The following is a 23,780-nucleotide window of genomic DNA, read 5'->3' on the forward strand; positions in this document are numbered from 1 at the left end:
ATTAATTTCAGATGACAGACCTATTACAAATATTATCAATAACTTATCTAAATAAAGTAAAGAAAAAAAGGATAAAAACATCAATGCTACTTTGCACAGGGTAAGCAAAAAAAATTGAAATATAGACTTTGAATACGACATCTTTATAGAATATGATACTAAAGTTATTTACATACATGCAAAAATATAAGCACTAGTGCCTATCATGCCGCCGTGCGAAGCTGTTTCTTGACACGGTGAAAGAAAGGTTGGCCCCACTCTGCAGCTTGTGCCACGTGGTCCCACCCGGACGAAGCCGACACTCTTCATATAAGAGCTGTGACCTTTAGAACAGACCTGATATGTATACGTCAATGCGCGGCAGCGATGGAACAACCAGGGAAGGGAGCGAGCGTTGCTGTCGGATACCTGCTGACGTTCGTGGTTTGACGCACTTTCGCTGTCCGTACTCAAGTCTGCCGAGTCGAAGTCATCTGACGTGTCTGTGCTGCTACCATTATCCAGAGATTAGAGCTCAGATTCATTGGAACCCGTCAAAATTTGCCGTTCCTATGGAGCATCTGCAAGCGGCATCTATGACGCAACTGACACTACATGCGCCCGACTGCAAAGGACCTTTAACACCCCCCCCTCCCCCGTGCTGGGGAGAAAAGAAACTCGAAAGTAAAACCGATGAAATACTTCCTCCTTTGCCCTTTCAATGACGTTATCTAACTTGACGGTCTACGAGCGCCAAGATTTGGATTTGTATTCATCGATGACGTACTAGCATTGAATAGGCGCGGTCACAACGTGTTCAGTAGCCCTTCTAGTTTTGGATGGCAGGGGTTGCTCCGTTTAAGAAATTAAACTTTATTTTCCCATTCCTGCATTATTTTTTTGTGTACGTATTCATTTTGGGACCTAGATGAATGAATCATTGTTTTTCTTCTGTGGAGCCGAGTACGTGTGGGCTCCGAAAATGAGAATTCTTCTTGACTGGGTTCGTCTTTACAGGAGTTGACTGTACCCATATATGGGCGCTCTAGTTGATGTACCTACCTTACTGTTATTTTCACAGAATCATGCATAAGCCGAAAAGTGTTTGGGGCTGTAGTGCCCATTTTCAAGCATCTATGTTTGTGGTATTAAACAAGTGCAGCTGGGTCAAATAGTGCAGTATTTGTATTCGATGGGCTGCAATATACCAACATAGGGCAATGCATTTCCAAACTTCCTGTGGCATCCTTTGCAGGGAGTTGTTTTGATGGTGTCAGTGCACTTCAGCAAAGCACAGCGCAACAGGAGGGCTCAGTTGTAATGTGGAATCGATGAGAGAGGAGAGGTTGAGGGGTTGACCAGTTTCCTTTTTCTGTTTCGTGCACCACGGCAGCGGGGACTCCGAGGCACAAGACCCACCACCGGGCCAGTTCAGCCGTGGAGACGGCCACTGACTCCGCCCCCCTTCCACTGGGCCAGGAGGTCGACGACCAGGGCTCGGGGGGAGGAGGCGTGAGTTGCACTTCCACGCACTGGGTTGCACTGGGACGGGGCTGTGCCAGTGCAGGCTGGCCGAGTGGGCTGCCCCGTGGGCTCCGCGTGCTCTCGAACCTGCCAACGGAGCTTGCAGCAGCACTCGTAGGAGGGGACGTGGACCTGCACCACGGGGTGGGGAGGAGGGTGGGGCGCCCACTTGGTGTGCGTGCTAGCCGGGGCCGTTCAGTCTGCTGCCACGATGCTTTTTGAGTTTTGAATATTTTGAATTGTAAACATGTCACTGGAATTGAATCAAATATTCCAAGTTTTGAATACTCGCACACCCCTAGTTTTCCCAGCATATTGAGCTTGTTTAGCTGATAAACAGTGTTTGCAGAAGCCCCCAAATTCATTGGAACTCTGGAGAGCCTTTTGAGCAGCTGCTGCCTTTTCTGAGGCAAGCATGGGCCTTCCCAGCCCTCAATTTTAGAGCAGCATGTTTACTACAGCCTCTGAATTGGTTCAATTCATGAAAGCCAGTTAAGCTTTGCAAGGAACACTAGCTTGAAAATGGTTAGTTTATGTTAAACAAAATCGTTCCGCGGTGGTTGCTAAAAGATCAGTAGTGTATTCCTTCTTTAGCTTCTCATAGGAAGCAACATTTGCCTGTTCTGTATTCTGTAGCCCATCCGGTGTGTGGCTGTCTTGCATTTTTACATTGTGAATGGGCAACTCTAACAGCAACCCATAATCCGCCGGGGAGTTCAGAGTTGTTAGCTTTGGGTTTGGCACCAGCCAGTCGCAACGTGCTCAGTTTGGATGCAGAGGCGACCCCGTCCCCCTTTGCAGGCGGTGGAGTCGGCGGGCGAGTCGTGCCAGTACGGGCTGCAGGACTTTGACCTGATCCGGGTGATTGGGCGCGGCTCCTACGCCAAGGTGCTCATGGTGGAGCTGCGCAAGACCAGCCGCATCTACGCCATGAAGATCATCAAGAAGGAGCTCGTCACTGACGACGAGGTGCGCAGCAGGGGTGGGGCGTGCCCGCTCATCTTTCTCAACAAGCACAGGCAGCGTGCGAGCTGCACAGCTGCCAGCCACTTGGGGGCCCATTTGCCCGTCCCAACAGCCACAGCTGCCAAATTTTGCCACTCGCTCGGAGCAGCTAAGGCATCCTTGGCGTCAGCAAAACTGCTGTGTTGCCATTGTTGAGCAGAACTGCTGACCACTAGCCCCACCTAGTGGCGTTGATGTGCAGCGTTCCGTCGATATTTATTGCGGTTTGCATTGCATTGCGTGTGCGCCATCATTCCCCCTGCCACGGATGCTATAGGCTCCGGAACGATCGCCAAGTGGCGCTGCACTCTCCCCGGAGGGGGAGTACGCCGGGCCAGCGGCCTATTCAGCACGGGCTTTTTTCGCTGCGCGCGTGCTGCATTTCTCGCGCTAGGAAGAGGGCTGGGTAAAATTTTCTTTCGACTTATGAAAGCATACACATTAGCACGTGTCCAGCAAGTTCGGTTTACACGTAGAGTAGCTACTGGGTCCATTTGTGCCGGTGCATGTCTTGTCGTCTGCTAGAGACGCGTCGTGTGCTACGCGCCGCTCGAACGGCCGAGCGCCCCGGCGGTTTCACAGGATAAAGAGTGCTCTTGTGAAGCAGACGCCTCCTGGCCCGCTCCTCCGCGTCTGGCAAGTGCACGCGCAGCTCACGCTGTCTCCCGCACCGCCTGAGGCATCCAGCCCCCTACTCACGAATGCGAAGAAAGCGACCGCCTGCTGCGCGAGCCACTTAAGCCAGCATGTACAAAGGGCGGCGGGAACACTCCTCACTCGCCCGAAAGGAAAAGATTAACTGAAAGTGAAGCAAACCCCCCATATTGTTGCATGGTCAGCTGCCACGACAGTAACAAGGCGAAAGAAGAGGATCCATTCGTTAAATTCTGCATATTCCCCGCGAAACCGCGCCAAAAGGATAGACGGTAAGCATGGATCACTGCGGTTCGAAAGGTGAAATAAGTTAACACATTTTTGTTTGTATCTGTGTGCTTTCAGTTTACATTACCCGGCTTTGAAAATGCAAACTAGTGTTCTAACAAGTCCTCCCCTCTACACTTTTTTTAATGCATGCTGCCAATGATTGTTTTCCGCTATAATAAATGAACTTCAGAGTTGTTTAGCTGGTGCCGTTCGATATCGTCCATATATAACACAATAGGTTGACATTTTGCATGGGTAAAAAAAAAAATAGTTTCTAGCGATTTACCTGGGTGTAGTAGCTGTGGTCCGTCTTGTCATTGTGACTTGTGTTCTGGATGGGATTGCTGCGTTGTTCGCTTTTTTCCCACATTTAGCAATACTGGTAATTAGAAGAGGTATACATCAAATTCTGTATATTATAGTAATTAAAAGTTATACGCCACAAGCTGTTCTGTTGTTTCCGCGAACTGTCACGCTAACCCATACTTGTACTCCAAGCGGGTGACAAACATTGCAAACAAAAATTTCTTCAAGGACAAGTAAAATGGAAATGCGGCGCTGTCAGCGCACCCCTTATTAGTGTGTGCCTTTCTAATGCGTTTTTATAAGATGTAGCTGATTGCTTCAAGAGTAAGAAATAACCTATTAACCATAATCAATCACGTTTATCTTACATTTCTTGCAAGCGTCAGTGTTTCTGCAGTCCAGAAAGTCCGGATGTCAGAAGCGCGAGCACGCGAAGGGAGTAACAAACAAGAGAAAAGTATGCTGTGTCCAGCTGAACAGCTGTCGCCTTGCAGAAGAAAAGAGCAACCGACGACCGCCGAACAACGCGTTTCCCCCCGTAAAATCGTCGGGGCAGTCTGCCGGTCGAGCGGCGGGAAGCAGGCGGCGCGTCTGTAGCAGACGACAAGACAAACGTCGACAAAAATGAACTCAGTAACTACTCTACGTGTAAACCGAACTTGCTGGACACGTGCTAATGTGTATGCTTTCATAAGTCGAAAGAAAATTTTACCCAGCCCTCTTCCTAGCGCAAGAAATGCAGCGCGCGCGCAGCGAAAAAAGCACGTGCCGAATAGGCCGCCGGCCCGGCGTACTCCCCCGGAGGGGAGAGGGCAGCGCTTCCCTCGCCCGGCAAACTTTAGCTTCGCCTCCCTATGGGTGGAAAGAACTGTCAGGAGCAGCGCACGCCCCCTTCTCTTTTCCCCCCTCCCCGTGAGCTGCACGCTGCGTGTGTCAGGGGTCCCGAGCGGCGGCTGCCCCCCTGCTCGTGGGGCACCCACCCTGGCCGGCCGCTCACACTGTGCTGCCCCTGCAGGACATCGACTGGATCCAGACCGAGAAGCACGTGTTCGAGACAGCGTCCAACTACCCCTTCCTGGTGGGCCTGCACTCCTGCTTCCAGACAGAGAGCAGGTCAGTGGGCGCAGTCTGGGGACAGGCGTAAACAGCACGGCTAGGGGCGAAATTTTCGTGCCTGTCCACGTGGTAGCGTGTAGGTACCGCCATCAACCTTGGCTTTCCGAAAAATTTCACTGCTCAGCATTGGGGTGTTGCCTCTTTTGTTCAATCGATTTTTTCCTGCCCGGCACTTTAAATGGCAGGGCACAGAACAGAACATAGCCAGGGAAAAAGTTTTGGGTGAAGGAAAAATTTTTAACTCTGCTTGCATGTCTTCCTTGGGGCAGTGCTTGGGAACATAGGCACAGCTTTTTGCGAACGCGTCTTGGCTGATGACTCTCCCCAGTGCCTGCCCATGTGTTTTCGACCTTGGCTGGACCAATTGATGTGCGGGGGAGAAGTGTCCCGGATAACCTGCGAGTGCTCCTCGGTCCCTCTGGCGTGCAGGCTGTTCTTCGTGATTGAGTTCGTGCGTGGGGGCGACCTGATGTTCCACATGCAACGGCAGCGCCGCCTGCCCGAGGAGCATGCGCGCTTCTACTCGGCCGAAATCTCCCTCGCGCTCAACTTCCTGCATGAACGAGGTGAGCAGGGGCGCTGCCCCTGTTGCGGGGGCGCAGGCATGCTGGCCGCCACAGCCAGGGTCTGCGTGCCACTTGGGCCAGGTCATTGTGGCAAGCCTCCGTCAGGAGAGCAGAGCATAGAAACAATGCAGCTAAATGCACCTATTAGTATTTGATACCGAGAATGCTGCTACTTGAAGAAAGCTTAGTCATGAAATGGCTACCTCCTGGATGCAGTTATGAAGGCTAGCTTGGCAGTGGTGCAAGCACGTTCACATTGAGCACTTCATGTAGCACAGCGTGTAGAGAAGTTTCAGCCAACTTGGGGTAATATATATATGTATATATGGTGCTAGAATAACAGTGGTTGGTGTTTAGATTGCTATTTGCTGTCATCTATATTGTGTATCTGCCAGCACTGGGGTAATGGCACCTGGATGAGGTGTTCTAATGATGAGTGGGGGAACCTGCAGGTGCTGCGAATACAGAGGTTGGCAGGTGCGCCTACCTTGTGGATTAAGGGCGGAAGCAATGCCGAAGGCATACTGGTAGCGCTGAAAGACGAGACACAGGATAGAAATGCACAGGACGCATGCCAGTGCCCTCAGCGCTAGCATTCGTCCTGTGCACTCCTGTGCTGTGTCCCGTCCTTCAACGCTATCCACATGCCTAGAGAATATTCTGTGCGTGGCTGTACCACGACCAGCCCGCTTACCTCCCGTGGGCCCTGCAGGTATCATTTATCGGGACCTGAAACTGGACAATGTCCTGCTGGACCACGAGGGCCACATCAAGCTGACAGACTATGGCATGTGCAAGGTGGGCGCTGACCTTCTCTTTCCTCCTCCTCGTTTTACCCTGTTGTGTTTTCAATACCTTATGGCAGATGTAGCTCTCATTACGTATGAGTGTCAGCACACCTTTGGTCCTCCTGCCCCTACTTGGGCACAGACTCGTCTTTTCCAGTCAATCAGTCCTTGGCGTGTGACTCTGCAAGGCGTGACTCTGGCACTCTCCGTTCCTCTTCCAGGTATCTAAGGTGCACTAACAGAAAGGCCGCACCTGTGGTAGCGTTCTTGTGACTCATATGTAGCGAGACTATTTGAGCAAGACGGGGCAACACTCACACAACACTTGTGCACCAGCTCGAATGCGACTGATCGCATGCATGAGGACGCCAAGGAATCAGCTCATTCGTATTGAGGCGCACAGAAAATGAATCTCCGTCATGATCTCCGTGCATTTTTGCGCCGTGTCACTTTATTTGCCATTCTGTGGCATTTTGCGAGGTGCTCAATTTTTTTCAAACCAAGTGAAGTGAACTGTAGCTTTAGCTGAATGTGAAACCTTTATTAACGCACACGAAAAAAAACGTTATCGCATAGGCCAACTCTGATATTGCCGGCGAGTCATGGTCCCTTTGAAGCACAGGAACAAAAGAGCGTGGTTGATCGCAGGCCAACGGAGTGGCAGAATGCATGCAAAGAGTAGTATGCAAAATACAGTCAGCGGCGTGTCCCATTTTTCTTTTCTGTCTGTATTCGTCAAGTTCTAGCTGCTTTCCACTACTTCCAAGGAAAAGCTTGCGGGACTGAATTGGGCAGTAATTTGCCGCACAAAGCAAGTAGAGAACATTCGCTTATTTTCACTGGCTAATAAAAGAAACTGCATTTCGTTGCATATTTTTTCGTTGTACCTTCGCAAATGTTTGCACGCAAGTTCGAAGCACAGAGAGCTGTACGAAGTTCCAAGAATAAAACAACTTAAACGGAACGATTACAAGAGCTGTTTTATTTCTTTTCCAACAGGAACGATCACTGGCTGCCACTCCATAGCCTGTAGTGAGCCTGCGGTAGTCAATTTAAGATCGGAATCACTTCCTGCGTCAGTTCAGGGGAAATAGATAAGGTGCTTAATGTGAAGCAACGAATGGTGGCCTCGAAAGCACCCGGGGAGGCAGTTGCTCAGTGCGTGCGTCCGAGTTGCCCACGCACATCTGAGCTGGAGACTGCACGCACGCACTGCGCAAGTAAGGCGCAAGCCTAGCCACTTCCCCGCGCACTTAACTCTTTCGTTACGGCGGAAAAACGGCCAATTTTAAGTGCTTCAACAAAACATTTTTTTTCTCTTGAGCTACTGAACACACGTAGCCTTGCTATGCATGAAATTGTAGCTTATAGATTGCTCTTCCAAACACAAAGCAGCAGTTTTGTTAAAGGTAGAATAACTTACAGTTTATTCGTCAAGTAATCAGAAAAAAGCTCCCAAGAAAAGTATACGAAAAACACAAATCGGCACTTTTACCGATACTAAAAATTATTTCAGGTATTTTAAGATATACAAATTGTTCCTACATTCCTTGGCTATGATTCAATATATAACTCAACAGTGTACACCAAGTTTTGGCTTTTTGAGGGCCCGTCAACCTAGCTCAACTGACGGCTGTGCCACGCCGCGAGGGCACTCAAGGGTGAGTGAGTCTCTGTAAAACGTGCATCCAAGTACCGTATTTACCCGATTCTAACGCGCACTTTTTTTTCCGGAAAAATAGGTCGAAAAATCGCATGCATCGGATACGAAACCGAAACCGAAACAGCGGAAATTTCGTCCCACCCATCGCCATCGCCATGTCAAGACGGCACCAAAGCTTTTAGCAACGATTTTTCGGACGCAGGAAGCATAGGGGCCTAGGCTTTTCGATCGGCGTTCACACAAATCGTCAAATCGTTCCACTTGCGCGCTTGATAACAGCAATGGCAGCAGCGGCTCTCACGCGTTCAAAACGAGCGGTCGGCTGAAGCGTGCGCCTCTGAAAGAAGCTCGCGGGATGGGCGTGTGAGGTGTGGGCCACGATCCCATCGACCATGGTTGAACGTTAGTTCAGAAGTGTGGCATCGCGAACGTGCTTGGCGGCACCGAGGACGAGATGTTGTGGTCAGTGGAGAGCTACGAGGAGTGAGATGAGTGAGATTACTTCGGGAAATAAATCACCCGTTTCTCTCGCATTCGATTTTCTTGCTCACACAGTTCCGTGCGCGTTACAATCGGAGGTGCAAGGTTTTTAGTTTTTTTGTCAGGAAAATCGGGTGCGCGTTAGAATGGGGTAATTACGGTATACTCTTTTGTGTCCTCGCACAAAATTCTTATCAGTTCGGTGGTTAAAAACAAGAAAAAAAAATCGAGCGCTCTCGACAAGCGTCGCACCTGAACCCTGCAGCGCTAATCTGACACGAGCGCCAGGCTATCTTGAAGGTGATAGCGCGATATAGCGCTGTGCATTTGGCAAAATATCCCGGCCGTACGTTCTCGAGACCCTAAACACAAAATCAAAACTGCAGTCGTCAGATAAGAAGCACGTTTTGTTTATAAATACAGCGCGGAGTCACAACGAAATTACCTGCCAGCGCTTGTTGAAGTGCGAGGCACCTGAACCGGATCTTCGTCGTCCTAACTGAAATCTGAAGATCCCACATCATTGCTTGACCCCTCACTGCTGCTGAAAACAGAAAAATCGACAGCAGGAGCTGCCGAAGTGCTTGCTACAGCAGTCCGACTGTGCGGAGCGCGGCGTGAACCCGACGCCATTTTTCCTCCTCCTCGCCTCCCCCTTCGGTTCAAATTTCTCTTGCTACGCCGCCACCACACGAGACACATAAACAAACGAAACCGATATTGAAAGAGAAGTTGCCAATGAACACACCAGATGGGGATAGTTGTCTGTGGAGCGCGGGTTTCAGATTTTGCGGGAGATTTAAAATCATCGGACGCCGACTTCCGATTGCCTATGGCGCCGTCGTGAAAGAGTTAAAGGCCAATTGCACTCAAATTCACCTCGACCAAATTTATTTTTAATGCATAGGAAGTACCCCCAAATCAGCTGGGACACGAGTGGTAGCCCCATGAAACGCCTTGTTAATCAGTAAGAAGCGTTTAATAACGCTTCGCCGCAGACCACTCTGCACCTGCTGGGGGATCCCGTAAACAGCCATGACGCGCCTGTGATGTTCCAGCCGATGGGAGCTTCTTCCTCTGGCCAGCCACGCAGCTGGAGAAGCGGTCGAGCTTTGCTGGGCATGCTTCACCTATCTGCTGCCTCGTTCACGCGTAGAGCTTGCGCGCAGACTTTCTCCTGAGCTGGTAACCGTCCGGTCGCTCGCTGGACGGCTGCAACGTCACTGCAATGGCCGCGCTCTCCTTGGTTTCGGTTTCAAAATCGCCGATTTTTGCTGGCCGCTTGCGGCGTCCACACGCGTATTTCAGCTGTTGTATTTTGCATGTCGCTTTCTTTTTAAGCAGACTATACGAAAATAGGGTTTTCAAGAGGTCGAAATTTTGAGTGCAGTTGGCCGTTAAAGGGAAACCAGAACTGAACTACACTTACTTTTGGTTTGCTAATTACAGCTTAATTACACTGAAAGTTTGGTAAAGAGCTAGTATTAATTACTGAGGCAGTATTTGTGACTATTTTGCTTCAGTTCTCTGTTTTAGTTCAATAATTGCTAAACAACTTTTTAACGGGCTGAATACAATTGCTCTGGCAACCATGTCAAATTATATCCTGCAAGCACCCACGACTTGTACAGTCTCAGAGCTCGCTTTATCCTCCTGGAATGAAGTGCGATGGGCTAGAATTGTGCCCTGCAACCGTTCACCGAGGAACTGTCATGTGAGAAAAAGAGCTCAGTGCCAAGAGCCGCCTGCATCGCTGCGCCATCAAACATTTTTCTAAAGAAACAATACCAAACCTGGTGGAGACTGTCAGAATAGACAGTTCTACTTAGAAGCAACACTAGACCTTCGGAAATACCCACGTACAGAAATGAAACTGGTCGGCAAACAGTTGGCAGTGTACAAGGCTGGTTTGAAGCACTCTCCTTGTCTGAATTGATATTTGATGGCTTGGTGTCATCTTTCAACTTTCAGCTGGAGCTCTTATCGCAAAAGTAGAGCAGGGTGGAGTGAAATCACAAGTGGCATGCTTTTTTTTTTTTTTTTTTTTCCCCTTCAAGGAACAGTAGTGGGCAACGCAGGTGCCATGGCTAATCTGCTTGAAGTTGCAAAGCTGCATAGTAGCACCAAATATGAATTTCGTAATGCAGAAACAAAACCGAAACTGCTTGAAACTGGCTGGAAATTCCAGGTCCACCTGTTGGGTATGCTACGGACCTTCAGAAATTAGCTCTGGCAGAATAAAACTTCCCATTGTCCGAAGAAAAGCTCAAAGTGAATAACTGATGATTTTTCAACTAATTATCAACGTTCATTGCTGTCCGATTTCAAAATTGACAGCAAAATTTGGTATTTGACTTCCTTTTGATGATGAAATGTGATGTTAATGCTGCATAACCACGAGCAGCGTGCTTTCTCGTCAAGCATAGCAGCAAGGCCCAGGGGCGTTCACAACACACGCACCTTAGCTCGCAAACAACGCCATCAAAAATCACTGAACACTGAACACTCGATGCACGAGAAACTACTACAATATGCTGAAATTGGCGATTTGAAGCATCGATCACTGCTGATCAATCTGAATAGGCACGGTAGTGAAAGACGTTTTTTTTTTAGATGATATAAGGGGTTTAGATGATATAAGAAATTTAGTTCATCAAAGACGACATGTCTATTTGCTGTGTGCTGCTCCCCGAGCCGTTCCATTGGCGCAATAAATAAGGTCAAGTTGCAATATGTTCGATGCAATGCGAGTCACTCGCATTTCAGCCAGTGTATTCTTGCGAGTGGAGGACGTGGACTGTATTGCAATGCTAACCAGTCGTCATGTTGTTGTGCACATCGTGTCTGTACCTGCTGGCTTCTAATGATCGCATACCATATCCGTAATGCTTCCAGGAGGGCATCCGGCCCGGGGACACGACCAGCACGTTTTGTGGCACTCCCAACTACATCGCCCCCGAGATCCTGCGAGGGGAAGACTACGGTGGGTGGCATTGGGCACAGCGGGGTGAATGTAGCCGTGGGAAAGCACTCCACAGTTGCTGGATTATCAGAATGCGAGGGTTTTTGCTCCTTTGTTGTTGTTTTTTTCCAATTGTTGCTTTAGTTGACATCATAGTGAATGAATTACAACATTGTCTTGTTAACCATGGAATGGGGCAAATATGTTTGTTCAGTAAAACCAACTTGTGTTGATTTTGACTGAGAAAGCCTGGTGGCAGAATTGAATGCTGTCTTCTTTTTTCTTCGTGTTGAATTTGAGACTCCTGCATTGTTTGTAAGCACTCAACTGGGGGTGTGCAAATAGTTGTTTTTGGTTGCTAAGTGAATACAAAGCAAATAATGATTTTGTTCAATTACAGTAAAATCTTGTTATACCGAAACAGGATATAACAAACTAATGGATATAATGAAGTCTTAGTTCCCCTAGCAATTCCCATAGACACCCGTGTATATAAGACTTCATTTTAACGGAGCTGAAATTTCTGCACAATGGGTATAACGAGCCTGTTTTTTCCACAACAAGCATTTACGGACCATTTTGGTACCTGTCAGGTCAATCAATGTCTTATAGCGTGCGACAGTTTACATGGCACCACTTATGCGGTAATTCAAAACCTGCGCTAGCCAACTCCAGCGTGCTAAAATGGATGCAAGTGCCTGGCAACACGCGAGGGTGCGCTTATCCGGGGTTTGCGGCAGACCTGCTGTGCCGCTTATTTGGCATTCACGGTGACGATGAGGATGAACTCAAAATCGCGGCTGCAGCTGAAAAAGCCATCATTCTCCTGAAGAAGACGTGGCACACATACAGCGAGCACTTTTCCTGTGAAGTGAGCCGCCAGCTCATGTGCTGTCGAAGGATCATGGATGAGCCTTTCGGCGTAAATAAAGTGACCATTCTTTGCTGGTCTTTTTCGCTTTTGTTTTGTTTTGTTTTCGCCTACTGCTGTGAGTTTCGGTGGTGAGTACATCCCCACTTGTATGTAAATTGTCGGTAGAAATGAACGTTGCCATAACGAAATAATGGTTATTGTTGAGACTTCCTCTCTGTCATCCCTTGTAGCAGACGACGCTAATCATCATCATCATTTCATTACGCTCGTCACGGGCTGCCACATGCTCATGTGGCTGCGTCGGCTCGCGCCATTTTTCCTAGCAGATGCCATTAGCGCCTCATCCCGTTCAGACGTGTCGCTCCCCTTGCTGAGCATCGCGCCGTTGCTGGAGGCCCCAGAGGTCCAACAGTGATAACGAAGTGATTACGACCCCCCCTTCTACTTCATTAGAACGAGGTTTTACTACTTACGAATTGGAGCGAATGTTTTATTTAGTGATTTTTGATAAGAAAATGAAATTTACGATTTCTCAAGCATGCTTCAGCAACTATTGCCTGTAGAAAAATAGAATGCCTGTTTGAAAGCATTTGTGAAATTTTTCAGTGGCGCGAAACAAACGTGCAGAAGCTATCCTGGAGTTTTGAACTTCATTTATGATACAGTATTTCATATGGGGTCAACTTTTCCCTCGTCGAAAATTTCAACCCTGAGTGTTGCAGAGTTAGTGTTTACGAGGGTATATATTCTGACAATTTGAGACTAACACATGGCTCGTTAAAAAATACAAACGGCCGTTTCTTGTATGTTTGCGTCTGTACTAAGAAGGAAACTCGGTGTATAGGACAGCGCGAGGCATGAGAAATTAACTTGGTTTTTAAAGCCTCCTCTGCATCCCTTAGTGGCATGGTGGCTGGCCTTTGCTGACTTCCGTGTGCCCTCCTTGTTGCAGACTTCAGCGTCGACTGGTGGGCGCTGGGCGTGCTGCTGTACGAGATGCTGGCGGGCCACTCCCCCTTCGACATCATGGGCACCAGCGAGAACCCCGACGAAAACACCGAGGACTTCCTCTTCCAGGGTGCGTGCCTGCATCGCCCAGGGGTGCCGTCGGGCAGCTGCCGGGGTCGTGTGCACATATCTGTGTGGGCGCGCGTGCCTCTCGCATATGCTTTACCGCACGGTGTTGCAGAGTGAAATTCTCTGGAGGTTTGCATTGCAGAGAGGCCTAATGGTCGGCCAGTTTAAAGTGGGCCTCGTTGAGGAGGGGTTCAGTGCTGATGCGTGCCTTGTTGCCCGTGCAGCAATCCTCGAGAAGACGATCCGTATTCCCCGCTCCATCTCGGTCAAGGCCCAGTCTGTGCTGAAGGGCTTCCTGAACAAGGTGGGCACCCCGCCCCCTCCCTGCGGGACCCGGGTGGTGAGCCCCCCCTCTCTTCTCTCGCGTGTGTGCAGAACCCTGTCGAGCGGCTGGGCTGCCACCCGACCACGGGCTTCTGCGACATCATGTCGCACGCCTTCTTCAAGAGCATCAATTGGGAGCAGGTGAGGGGGCTGGGCCCAACTTTTCTGGCCACCGAGTAGTCTGTCCTGGTTTTTGACAAGTTCACTTTCTTGAGTGTTTTTTTGCTAGGCTGTCTTGCTAAGAAAACCAAAGAACATCAGTCAGTTATGGAAAATTTTTTTCCACTGATGTCATTGCAAAAAAAGCCCTCGTTATTTGGTAATTTTGTGTGTTTCTGTACATGGAAGGTAAGTTCGGCATTGAGTGACTGTAAGACGCCAGGCGACGTGACATACTCACAGCTTTTTTTGATATGCTTGTTCCTAGGATTTCAAGATGTTAAAAATGCCACACTGTTTTCCTTCGAAGTAGCAGGTACACCAGTGCACCCACCAGCAAATCCTTCTTCAAAATTTGTTCTTGAAAAATTATAGGGCCTGAATTGGAATTGCAGGTCCACAGGCATTTCACCCAGTCAGCTATTTCAATTAGAGCAGCACCGGCATGCAAAGAAAGCAGCGTGTCTGCTTTTTGCTTTTTGACAACGCGAACAGCAGCCGTGGACAACAGAATGTCTGCGCTTCTTGAGTTCTACTCTATATCTGGCGGGGGCTTTGAAATGTCCCTGCCTTCCCGCCAAACAGACATGCAGCCTTGTGGGTGCCACCTGAGAGCAGAAGCAGCCACGGCGGTGACAGTGAGTGCGGTGGTGCCCTACACAGAGTGCCCTGGCCCCAGCTGCTGTGCCCTGTGTGAATGGATGCATGTCCCAGTGCTCTGTTTTTTATCGCCCGTCAAGAGCTCTCTTCACGTCTGTGCTTCGAGGGCTACGGGTCATCCTTTTCGCTATTGCTCGAGGAGCCTATCGAGGTGACAGTCGGCAAGGTACCGTGCTCCAAGGCCGTTTTACGGCCACCGTTTCGCCCGTCGGCGACGGCTTCGCTAAGCCTACACCATGGAACTGCCGGGGACGACCGCCAGCCAGGTTGCGCCGACACTACCGCCATCTGATGACTACAAACCACAACAAGCAACGCTGATTCAAGCAGAAATGCCGCCGCGATTACCACAGCAACAAGTACGGCAAGCACGTGCCAATCTGGAAGCAACTCTTGGCGCGAGCTCCGAGCCTTGCCGCGAAGGGCCCCCGAAGGGCCCCCGAAGGAAAAAGCCACCAACCGCCAGCATCAACGCAAACGCTCGAGGAAAACCAAGCAACGCTATGGGAGGAGTTGCAGCAATTGCCGCAACTGCTATGACAGCCCACGCTCTTCGAGCCCCTCAGACAGCAGTACAATGTCAAAAAGAACGCGCCACGACCTCTTGACACATTCGGCTCAAGAAAATGACTCTTCCATCTTAAATGACGAAGACGGCATGGAAACATACGTGACGAAAGATCACGCCGAGGAATGCGGCCATGAGGTTACAGCGCCTGACCCAACCATCGCAGCCACTAGTGCACATCCCAATAATGCTGTGCTCACCACTGCATCACAGGCGAACTGGTCTGCAACCGATTTTAACATTTGCGACGGTGACGGTGTTGACACCGGAGGAGCCTACCAGGTTCTACGACGACGTAAGCGTAAACCATGGTTTCTCAAAGTGGGTTCCGTGGAACCTAGGGGTTCCGCAGGCCCCTCCTCAGGGTTCCGCGAGCCACTGATAAATTTTCCCTGGTTCCGCAGTCGCAAAGTATTATATGGTGAACTTGAGGTGCGATCGATCTAAGGAACCTCCATTACTCACGCCCGAGTGTCAGTAAGCACATCTCGGCGCATAACAGAAACGCGCGAGCTGCGCAATAAATCTCGCCAGCAGCTTGTAGCCAGCCAGACTCTGAAAACGGGCCACGTGGTTAAACTATTGCTCTTGAATCTCGGCCTTATATTACCCCCATGCGCATTTCTCCTGTTGGGAGATAGGTGCCGCTAGCATACGCATTCGCGTAAAGTCGACGGCAAAAAAAACGATACCCTTGCTTGCTTTTGAATTTATTGCACGTTAATGTAGCATGAACGGAATAAAAATGGTGGTAGGGGGGGTTCCTTGGCACGTAACGCAACTTAGCAGGGTTCCCTGGGACCAACATGCTTGAGAACCCCTGGCGTAAACAACTAAATCCCAGTTCACAACCTCCCGTGGAAACGCATGTCCTCGTCATACGCCCGCGCGCCCACGAGAATCTCAGCACTATACCAACTAAGGACCTCCACATCGCCCTCATTTCCACATCGCCCGTAGAGAAAAGTGCAAAAACCCATGACGTATAGAGTTCATCCTGCGTCTAACACAATCACGGTGCTGGTCCATGACAAAAAACAAGCCGATGCCCTTCCTAAACTGACGAACCTTGAAATTTGGGGTAAGAAGATTGCTGTGCAAATCTACCAGACTCCCGGACAAGATATGTGCCATGGAGTGATCTATAACATCGACTGCAAAGAAAGCAAGGCTGAACTCGAGGCCGCGTTGTCCTGCAACCGTTAGAGAATACTGGACGCTCGCCCAATGGGCAGCCGTGGAGCATGCCTGTTGACGTTTGAGGGGCAACGCCCACGTAGATCTGTGATTTACTATGGCTGCATTTCCCGAGTCACGCTCTACGAACCCAAATCAGTTGTCTGCAGTCGCTGCCACCAATTCGGTCACAAGAAAGATGTGTGCCCTCACCAGGCAGTGTGCGACATATGCGGCAAGAATCATGGAAACGATACGGATGCCGCCACTAAATGTAAGGAGGAAAATATAGTGACCTGCCGCAACTGCAAGAAGCAGGGACATAAGGCTACCGACCCAAAATGTCCTACTAAAATTAAGGCATATGCAGAACTAGCAGCGAAACACGGACCGCGATCACAGACCCGAGGGAACAGATGCAGTCCCCTTCGATCACCGAGCTGCAGCAGAACACCCGGGCACTGTGATGTGGAGTTAGCAGATCACGCCTCGCAAGGACACACCACTACAGGGCTGCCATCGTCAGCAAATGGCGCAGTGCACGGACAGCAGCGACGTTCGAGCTACTTGCAACCGGCACGTCTTCTACACTGCGGCGGCCACAACACCCAGCCAGCTCCAAGACTGCAAAAACATTAACTAGTGCTGCAAAGGAACAACCTCCACTGAAGGGCATCCTGCAAGAGGAAGCCACTATTCAAGCCGAGTTGGAAAAGCTCGCGCAAGAAGCAGGCAACCTTCAGCGACTCGAAGAAACGGAAGCGCGGCATACCGCCCTCCTCAAGCGACTCCACGCTGCACGGCGGGAACAGCCGCCAACCGGGCGACCACCTGCAAAGGAGGGTTCAGCCGTGGCAACCATGCAACCAACGGGCCTGGCACAGCTGCTTCATCAACTGTTTCAACCACTGCTTCAAGCACAAGAAAAACACTACCACGCACAAGAGCAACATTTCCGGCGTCAACATGAGCTCCCCTTCAGCAGCTTGTCGCGTCCCGTGCTTAGCTGCACGGCCGTGGACATGCCACCCGGCATTCATCCCCACCTGTTGTTCGTGAGAATATCAGGCACTGGGTACGTGACCATCGATCAATCTCCGAACTCGAAAATTAATGTTAACTTGACATGGCTCCACCACTTATAGTGCAATGGAACTGTCGCAGACTCCACCGTAAAGTCTCCGCTTTTAGGCTTTACCTTCAATCCCTCCCACACCCTCCATCAATCATACTTCTTCAGGAAACCCACGGTGTATACAACATTGCAAGGTACGATTCATTCATACAGCCCAGTATACCCACTCGCCGCGATCCCAATCCTCGTACCTATGTTGTGACATATGTCCTCCGCACATTACCAACTCACCAGGTAGATATTTCCACATACAACTCTATCATATCAGAATCGGTCCTTACTATCACTCAATTTCCTGGATGCTCTGCCCCACTAGTTGTCATAAATTCAAATTGGCTTCCTAAGGCGAGACCCGCTTTGGGGTGGTTAGGTAAGCTCCCCCGCTCCTACCACGATCATGCTGTTATTTGAGCTGCGGATTTTAACGCTGCCCATCCCGATTGGCTCTACACCTACACCTCACCATCAGGTCAACTCTTAAGGCGGATCACTCAGCAACTCCGATTTTCTCTGCTTAATGATCTAACCAGTCCTACACGACAAGGCAATAATTGCCAAAGAGATACAATTCCTGATCTCACTTGGGCAATAGGCTTACCTTCGGCTATATGGGAAGTCCAAGATAATTCTCTAGGCAGTGATCATCACATTATTCACACAACTGTACCCTTGAATGGTGCTTCAGTTCTGTCACCGCGAAGTGCTCGCCTCACTAATGGGAGGGGTTTCCGGAAATCAATCGATACGGCTGCCATATCTAATTTAAGTACATACCTGGAATGCAATTCTTGACGCCTCTAAACACCACACCAAGCTTATTACTCTCTCTGACACACGTCCGGCTGTTGATACACATCTTTTACGCCGTTGGGATCAGTGTCATGCGCTTATCCGCCGATAGAAGCGGAATAAGCGCAATTGCTCCCTCAAAGCACGCACCGATGCTCTCACAATCGAGGCTCTAGAATATGCGCGCACTCTTGAAACATCCAACTGGCTGTCCCTCTGTGACTCTCTGAGTGGAACACTGCATACAACTCGAATTTGGCAACTTATCCGTTCCATGTCCGGACAGGCACGGCGATCCACGCACATCACATCGTTGCGGCTGCAAACAGGGGCGGTATTCTCGAGTTTTGTCCCTTTTGCGTCCCTTTCAAAAATGTCCCTTTTGGCGAGCCCTGATTGGCTAAAAGCAAACAACCAGAAGTGACGTAACACAAGCGCGGCAAACCTACTGCCAACCTTCCTCCATGCTGCCAACGTCCACTTCTTAACCGGAAGTACGTCACGATAAAATGGACGCAAAAGGGACGTTTTCAAAAGGGACAGTTACGAGAATACCGCCCCAGGTTTTACCTTGGCTGATTTGGCTGGCAAACTTCAAGCTTCCTTCTTTCTTTTTCCTTCTTTGCCTCCTCCCCCTCCTCCTGTCACTTGTCCCACTCAAGAACCTATTGACGCAGAATTTACATTTGCTCAACTGCACGCAGCACTCACCGATTGCACACGACACACAACACCAGGACCAGACATGATTACATACTCCCACTTAAAGGGGCCCTGAGATGGATTTCAAAGTGTTTTTGTTTGTGTCAGAAAACTACTCTATAGTGCTTGTAGAAACAAGTCCAAAAATAGTAAGCATATTCGTTCACGCTAATAAAAGTTATTACCCCGACGAGACAGAACTATTTGTTGGCTCGGCGGCTTGCGATGACGACATAGTCCGACCTCGTCCAAGGCGAAGCACTCATTTCATGGTTGGCCACCGGAATGTCGGCGATTTTTGACAGCGACGGTCGTTGGTTTACAGCGTCGTCGTTACCTACAGCGAGTGGGTCGCACATGAGATGACGACCCCCCGCCCTTTTTTTTTTAAGCTACCTTTTCAGTCCTTACGGACTTTGAGCAGGAGATACTGGTAATTGCGGAAGTCGACCTTGCATGCGCGAGAGTTTCGGTGAACGGTAACTTATTTTTACCGTCGCTACATAGCGATGCAGAGGCTAGAATTTCTAGTGACTGTAGCCCCCTGCACCGGCGAAATGTACGCTTGCGTCTTGATTAGATTACCTGAAAGTTCCCAGTGTACGCCCTCCCCCGAAACATCACCCACCCCCTTTTACGGGTGAAATATTCAATTTACTGAAAGACGCCCCGCCCCCCCGTAAAATCCCTGGCTTTAGCGCCGATGAGTGAACAAAAACCCGAATCATATCTCTTCATGTTTAGATGCGGCCACTTATTCGTCCTTTCCGCGCTTGACCCGAAAGTTCGTTCATCTCGTATTTTTCACTTGATGTCACGTGCTGTACTTAAATTTGGGTGGCGTTCTTCCGGAACTTTACGGCACAGCAAATGCGCTGCGCTCGGCGCTTCATGCAAGCAATCTTAGTTGATGTTGTTTACTACATTCTTGCTAAATGATGATCAGGAGCACGATAAATGGCAATGTTTTTCAGAATGAGCGAGCAAAATCTCCGCCCCTACTCCAGCCTCCCACGCTTCCAGTGGTTCAGATGCCTTTATGAACTAGCATAAAAGAGCTATAGGCCTCCTGCGCTGCCCAGGGGGCGCTGCGCAAGCGGCGTTCGGGCAGTACTTCCGGGTAGTACAAAGCTGCGCGGGTCCCATAGGATCCCGTGTTGACAGAAGCAAAATGAGCTCGACGCTCCCGATTATTTTGCGACGTGGTCACCAGCTCATCCCCGACTCGTCCGATCTATTTCAGTGATCAACTTGGCATTAGAGGAAAAAGCTTTGCGGCGCTAAACACGTTTACAGCGACGACGAAAGTGCCGGGACCGTGACGGCGTCTGCTACTCGCAGGTTCACCGATCGATGGTCGTACGAAGTAAAATTTTAAGTGAAATTTCTAGGTTAAACTAATACTCTAGGTGACAAAGACTTCTCAAAAACAGCCAATCAAAAAAGAAGAGTGACGCAATCGGCAATGATCGCGCTTTAAAAAGCCAGCGAGTCCGGCTGACCGCAAGCTCGCCTGCTGCGGTGCGCCGCTCTTTTGCGTACCTGCACACTATGCGTGCACTTTCATTAAACAGTGCTCGTTTGCGTCGCCGTTACGAATACATGGTGCAGCGTTAGCTTGCCGTTTTGTTGCGTGTCTCAGTGACAAAATGCCGCAACCGTCAGAAGCGTGAAATCTGTTTTGCGATTCCGAAATTAGTGGCCGTAAAACAAAGTGGTCGGGCGAACTAAGAGGCCGCTCGATCCTTGTTTGCTCTCACTTTACTTAATTACGCTCTTGCAACATACATTCCCAGTTCGCACTTAATAGCCTAGAATGACGGTCAGTAACGGCCGAGTTCCATGCAGCTGACACGGCGGAGGGCTGGACGGCAAATCCGGAGGAGAGGGGGGGGGGGGGGGGGGGGAGGAGGAGGAGGAGGAGGAGGAGGAGGAGGAGGAGGAGGAGGAGGAGGAGGAGGAGGAGGAGGAGGAGGAGGAGAGGGGGGGGGGGGGGGCTTTGAATGCAAAGAGAAAAAATTCAGCGAATTTCTAATAATATTTGCCAATAATCCGGCAAAGTGTAAAGATGGGGGGGGGGGGGGGGGGGGGGGGGGGGGGGCAATTCAACTAGAGGACGCCAATTCTCTGTTCTTGTCTCGCTGTTTAACTCCATTTGAAGTCAAAACTGGCATGTCGGCGTTCAGATTCGACGACTTCTGCACTAGAAAACCAACACAGTCAGTGATGATCGTGTGTAAATATTCGGGGCCCCGCGCCGTGTATGCGGCTGTGTTATGTGATGTTATAGAAGTACACATCTCTGCAGGCAGCGGGCGTGTGATGTGGTGCATGATTTGTTTATTTGGCGTATTGCCCCACCTACTCGCTAGTATACATGTACCCTGCCGTTCGTTAATCGTGCGGCGTAAAACGTTACGCAAGAATCCTTTAGTTTGCGAAAATACGAAACAGAATTTCCACTCGTTTCAAAGGTGGTGCCAGGCCAGCAGTGTCAGCTGAGTCGGCTGCGCAATTCTTGCGTTCGCTTGCATGCTCCCGCTGAAGCAACGTTTTGCAGTTACCTCAGGATATAGGATGAGCAGCGTTCCGTGTTTATGCTACTCGTGAACTTTCCTTTCTCGACCGCACACAAGAAGAAAAAAACTGTAACTGTCGTCAAACAGTTAAACCACCTGACCTGGCGATACTGTCCCACGCCGCGACCACCGCAACAGCTCGCTCAAAAGAAAGCCGACAAATCGGCTTCTTTTAGCGGATATTATTTTTTTTAGCCTCTGCAACTACTTTAAGGGCTATTTCATACAGTATGCAGTCATTTAAACACGCCACAAAGCGCCACAACCAACTTTCACTCTGGCTTGTAATTGAAAACACATAAAGGGCGTCGAGGGTCGTCTGCTTTTGTACTACCCAGAGGCGTCGGCCACCAGGGGCGCTGCATGTCGCCAAAACTCCAGCGCAGGAGGCCTATATAGCTCTTTTATGCTTTTAATATCGTGTTGGGCAAGGTAATATAGGTAACTGCGGAATCATTACAATATATCTTACTCATTTTATATCGAAATATTTAGCGGTGATGTGAATTCTGGTTAATGCAGTACTTGGTCCTAATTGTTCCCACTAGATGGCGGCGTCAACGTCATGTTTTCTATTTTTTTAAGCTCTACAGCAGAAGTATACGGCTCTTTTAAAAGAAAATTATTGTATTGTGAGAGTTCAATCTAAAACTTCCAAGATTCAAGCTATTTCAGGCGTAAGCGAACAATTCTGGGCAACAAACTTTTGTGTCATTTGCTTTGAGACAAATTCGCCAGATGTCGCTACTTGGCAGAGCCGGTAAGCCGGAGTGCAGAAACCGCAGAGTGCAATCCTTTCGTGTAAACGCGGTAAACGGTAAAGCGCGCTAAGGACACTAGGCATCAGGTTCATTCAAAAGGCCGGTGCAGCAAACCACACTTTCCTGCGATCATGACTCGATGGGAAGCAATGAAATGAAACTCTTTGGCAGGAGTTGTCGTTACGGGCATGTTCTTGCCCTTGTCGCGACCGCTGCAGAGAATCAGCTGTGACAGCGTTTGGGCTTGAACTGATTTATTCAGCACGCGTGAGCGCACTTGAGCGTGCGCCTCGTGAACACGAGCAGTGCCCGGCGTCGTCCAAGCGCTGCGTGCGGAGCTCCGCCTTCGTCGTCGGCGCGGCGCTCCCTTGGCGCGCCATTCGTTACCACCTCATAACTGAAACAACGTCGAGGCTACGCTCGAAACACAGATAGCGCAAAGAATCCTTTCGGGTACAGCGTCCAAGAAAGCAAATGCAAAGAAAATTGATGATACTTAACTCCAGACACGGAGCGCTGAGCGATCACGCCGGCTGCAAGCGTCGTTGCTCCTGCGCTCACTGTATCCTTCCGCCGAGAACGGAGGAGCGTCAAGCCCGGTTTGGCCCGGTGTGTAAGTGCTTTTCACTCCGGTATAAAACAAATATGTGCGACTGTGTAAACGCACACACACACTAAAGATGTTTTTTGTAGCTTTCTGATGTTTTTAAGCTCGTAAAAAATTGATTAAATCAAGAGCGCACTGTTACGTCACGATTAGTTCAAGAAATAGCCGTTGTGCTCCGATACCATCGACCCCCCGAAAAACCCCATCTCAGGGGCCCTTTAAGGAACCTTCCAAACTCCGCTCTAGAAATTCTTCTACATTTCATCAATGAAGCATGGCAAACAGGCTGTATCCCCCCTGAGTGGAAGACTACTAACAACTGCCCTGTCCCAAAACCAAGCAAATCACTTGCTTTGAACAGTCTACGCCCAATTTCACTTACGTCCTGTGTTGGAAAACTGATGGAGCGTATGGTCCTGCATCGTCTCACTTGGCTTCTTGAACATAGCAATTCTTTGATTGGACTATGACTGGATTCCATGCTCACAGGTCAACACAGGATACAATGCTGCGAATCTAACAAGAGGTGTACGCATATCCAAGCGCAGCCCATCTTAGAGCAATCGTGAGTCTAGACTTCTAAAAGGCGTTTGATGCAGTTTCACTCTCTGCCATTCTTGAGCAAATCCAGATACTTACACCTAGCTCCCGACTGTACTACATTCATAATTTTCTGACCACACAACTACACTCTCTGGTGTTAGAGGACTACCGCCAAACCCCCTGGACTCCTTCCTACCAGTGGAGTTCCTCAGGGATCTGTCCTTTCTGCTACTCTGTTCAATTTAGCACTTCGCCCCCTGCCTCGTCTGCTACATTCAATTTCTAATCTCTCGTTTGGACTGTACGCCGACGACATAACCCTTTGGTGTTCTACCGGCAGCCCAACTGCACTGTCCGACACACTTCAGGCTGGCATTGATGCGGTCCACTCGTTCGGGTCAAACATAAGTCTCACACTATCTCCGCAGAAGTCTGAGTACCTCGTGGTCACTGACGAGCGTTTGTGGGCTAAAGCTAGCGACCAGCGTTCTCAAGTAGAACTCGTGATAGATG

The 23,780-nt window shown here is 49.6% G+C and overlaps 1 protein-coding gene across 3 annotated transcripts in view; it reads left to right on the forward strand.

Annotated features, from left to right (window-relative positions):
* Positions 1–23,780, forward strand: part of Apkc (protein kinase C iota type) — a 58,165-nt gene that overhangs the window by 15,348 nt on the left and 19,037 nt on the right. For all 3 annotated transcript variants that reach the window (XM_077675720.1, XM_077675721.1, XM_077675722.1), the window contains 9 exons: positions 1,373–1,491; positions 2,305–2,472; positions 4,754–4,851; positions 5,284–5,420; positions 6,133–6,218; positions 11,247–11,334; positions 13,140–13,265; positions 13,489–13,568; positions 13,640–13,729. In XM_077675720.1, coding sequence (XP_077531846.1) covers positions 1,373–1,491; positions 2,305–2,472; positions 4,754–4,851; positions 5,284–5,420; positions 6,133–6,218; positions 11,247–11,334; positions 13,140–13,265; positions 13,489–13,568; positions 13,640–13,729 — 992 coding nt within the window. The remainder of the gene's footprint in view (positions 1–1,372; positions 1,492–2,304; positions 2,473–4,753; positions 4,852–5,283; positions 5,421–6,132; positions 6,219–11,246; positions 11,335–13,139; positions 13,266–13,488; positions 13,569–13,639; positions 13,730–23,780) is intronic.

The sequence above is a fragment of the Haemaphysalis longicornis genome, unplaced genomic scaffold, assembly GCF_048455015.1.
Source record: "Haemaphysalis longicornis isolate Haplotype H1 unplaced genomic scaffold, Haemaphysalis longicornis Haplotype H1 scaffold_7, whole genome shotgun sequence".
Classification (NCBI taxonomy): domain Eukaryota; kingdom Metazoa; phylum Arthropoda; class Arachnida; order Ixodida; family Ixodidae; genus Haemaphysalis; species Haemaphysalis longicornis.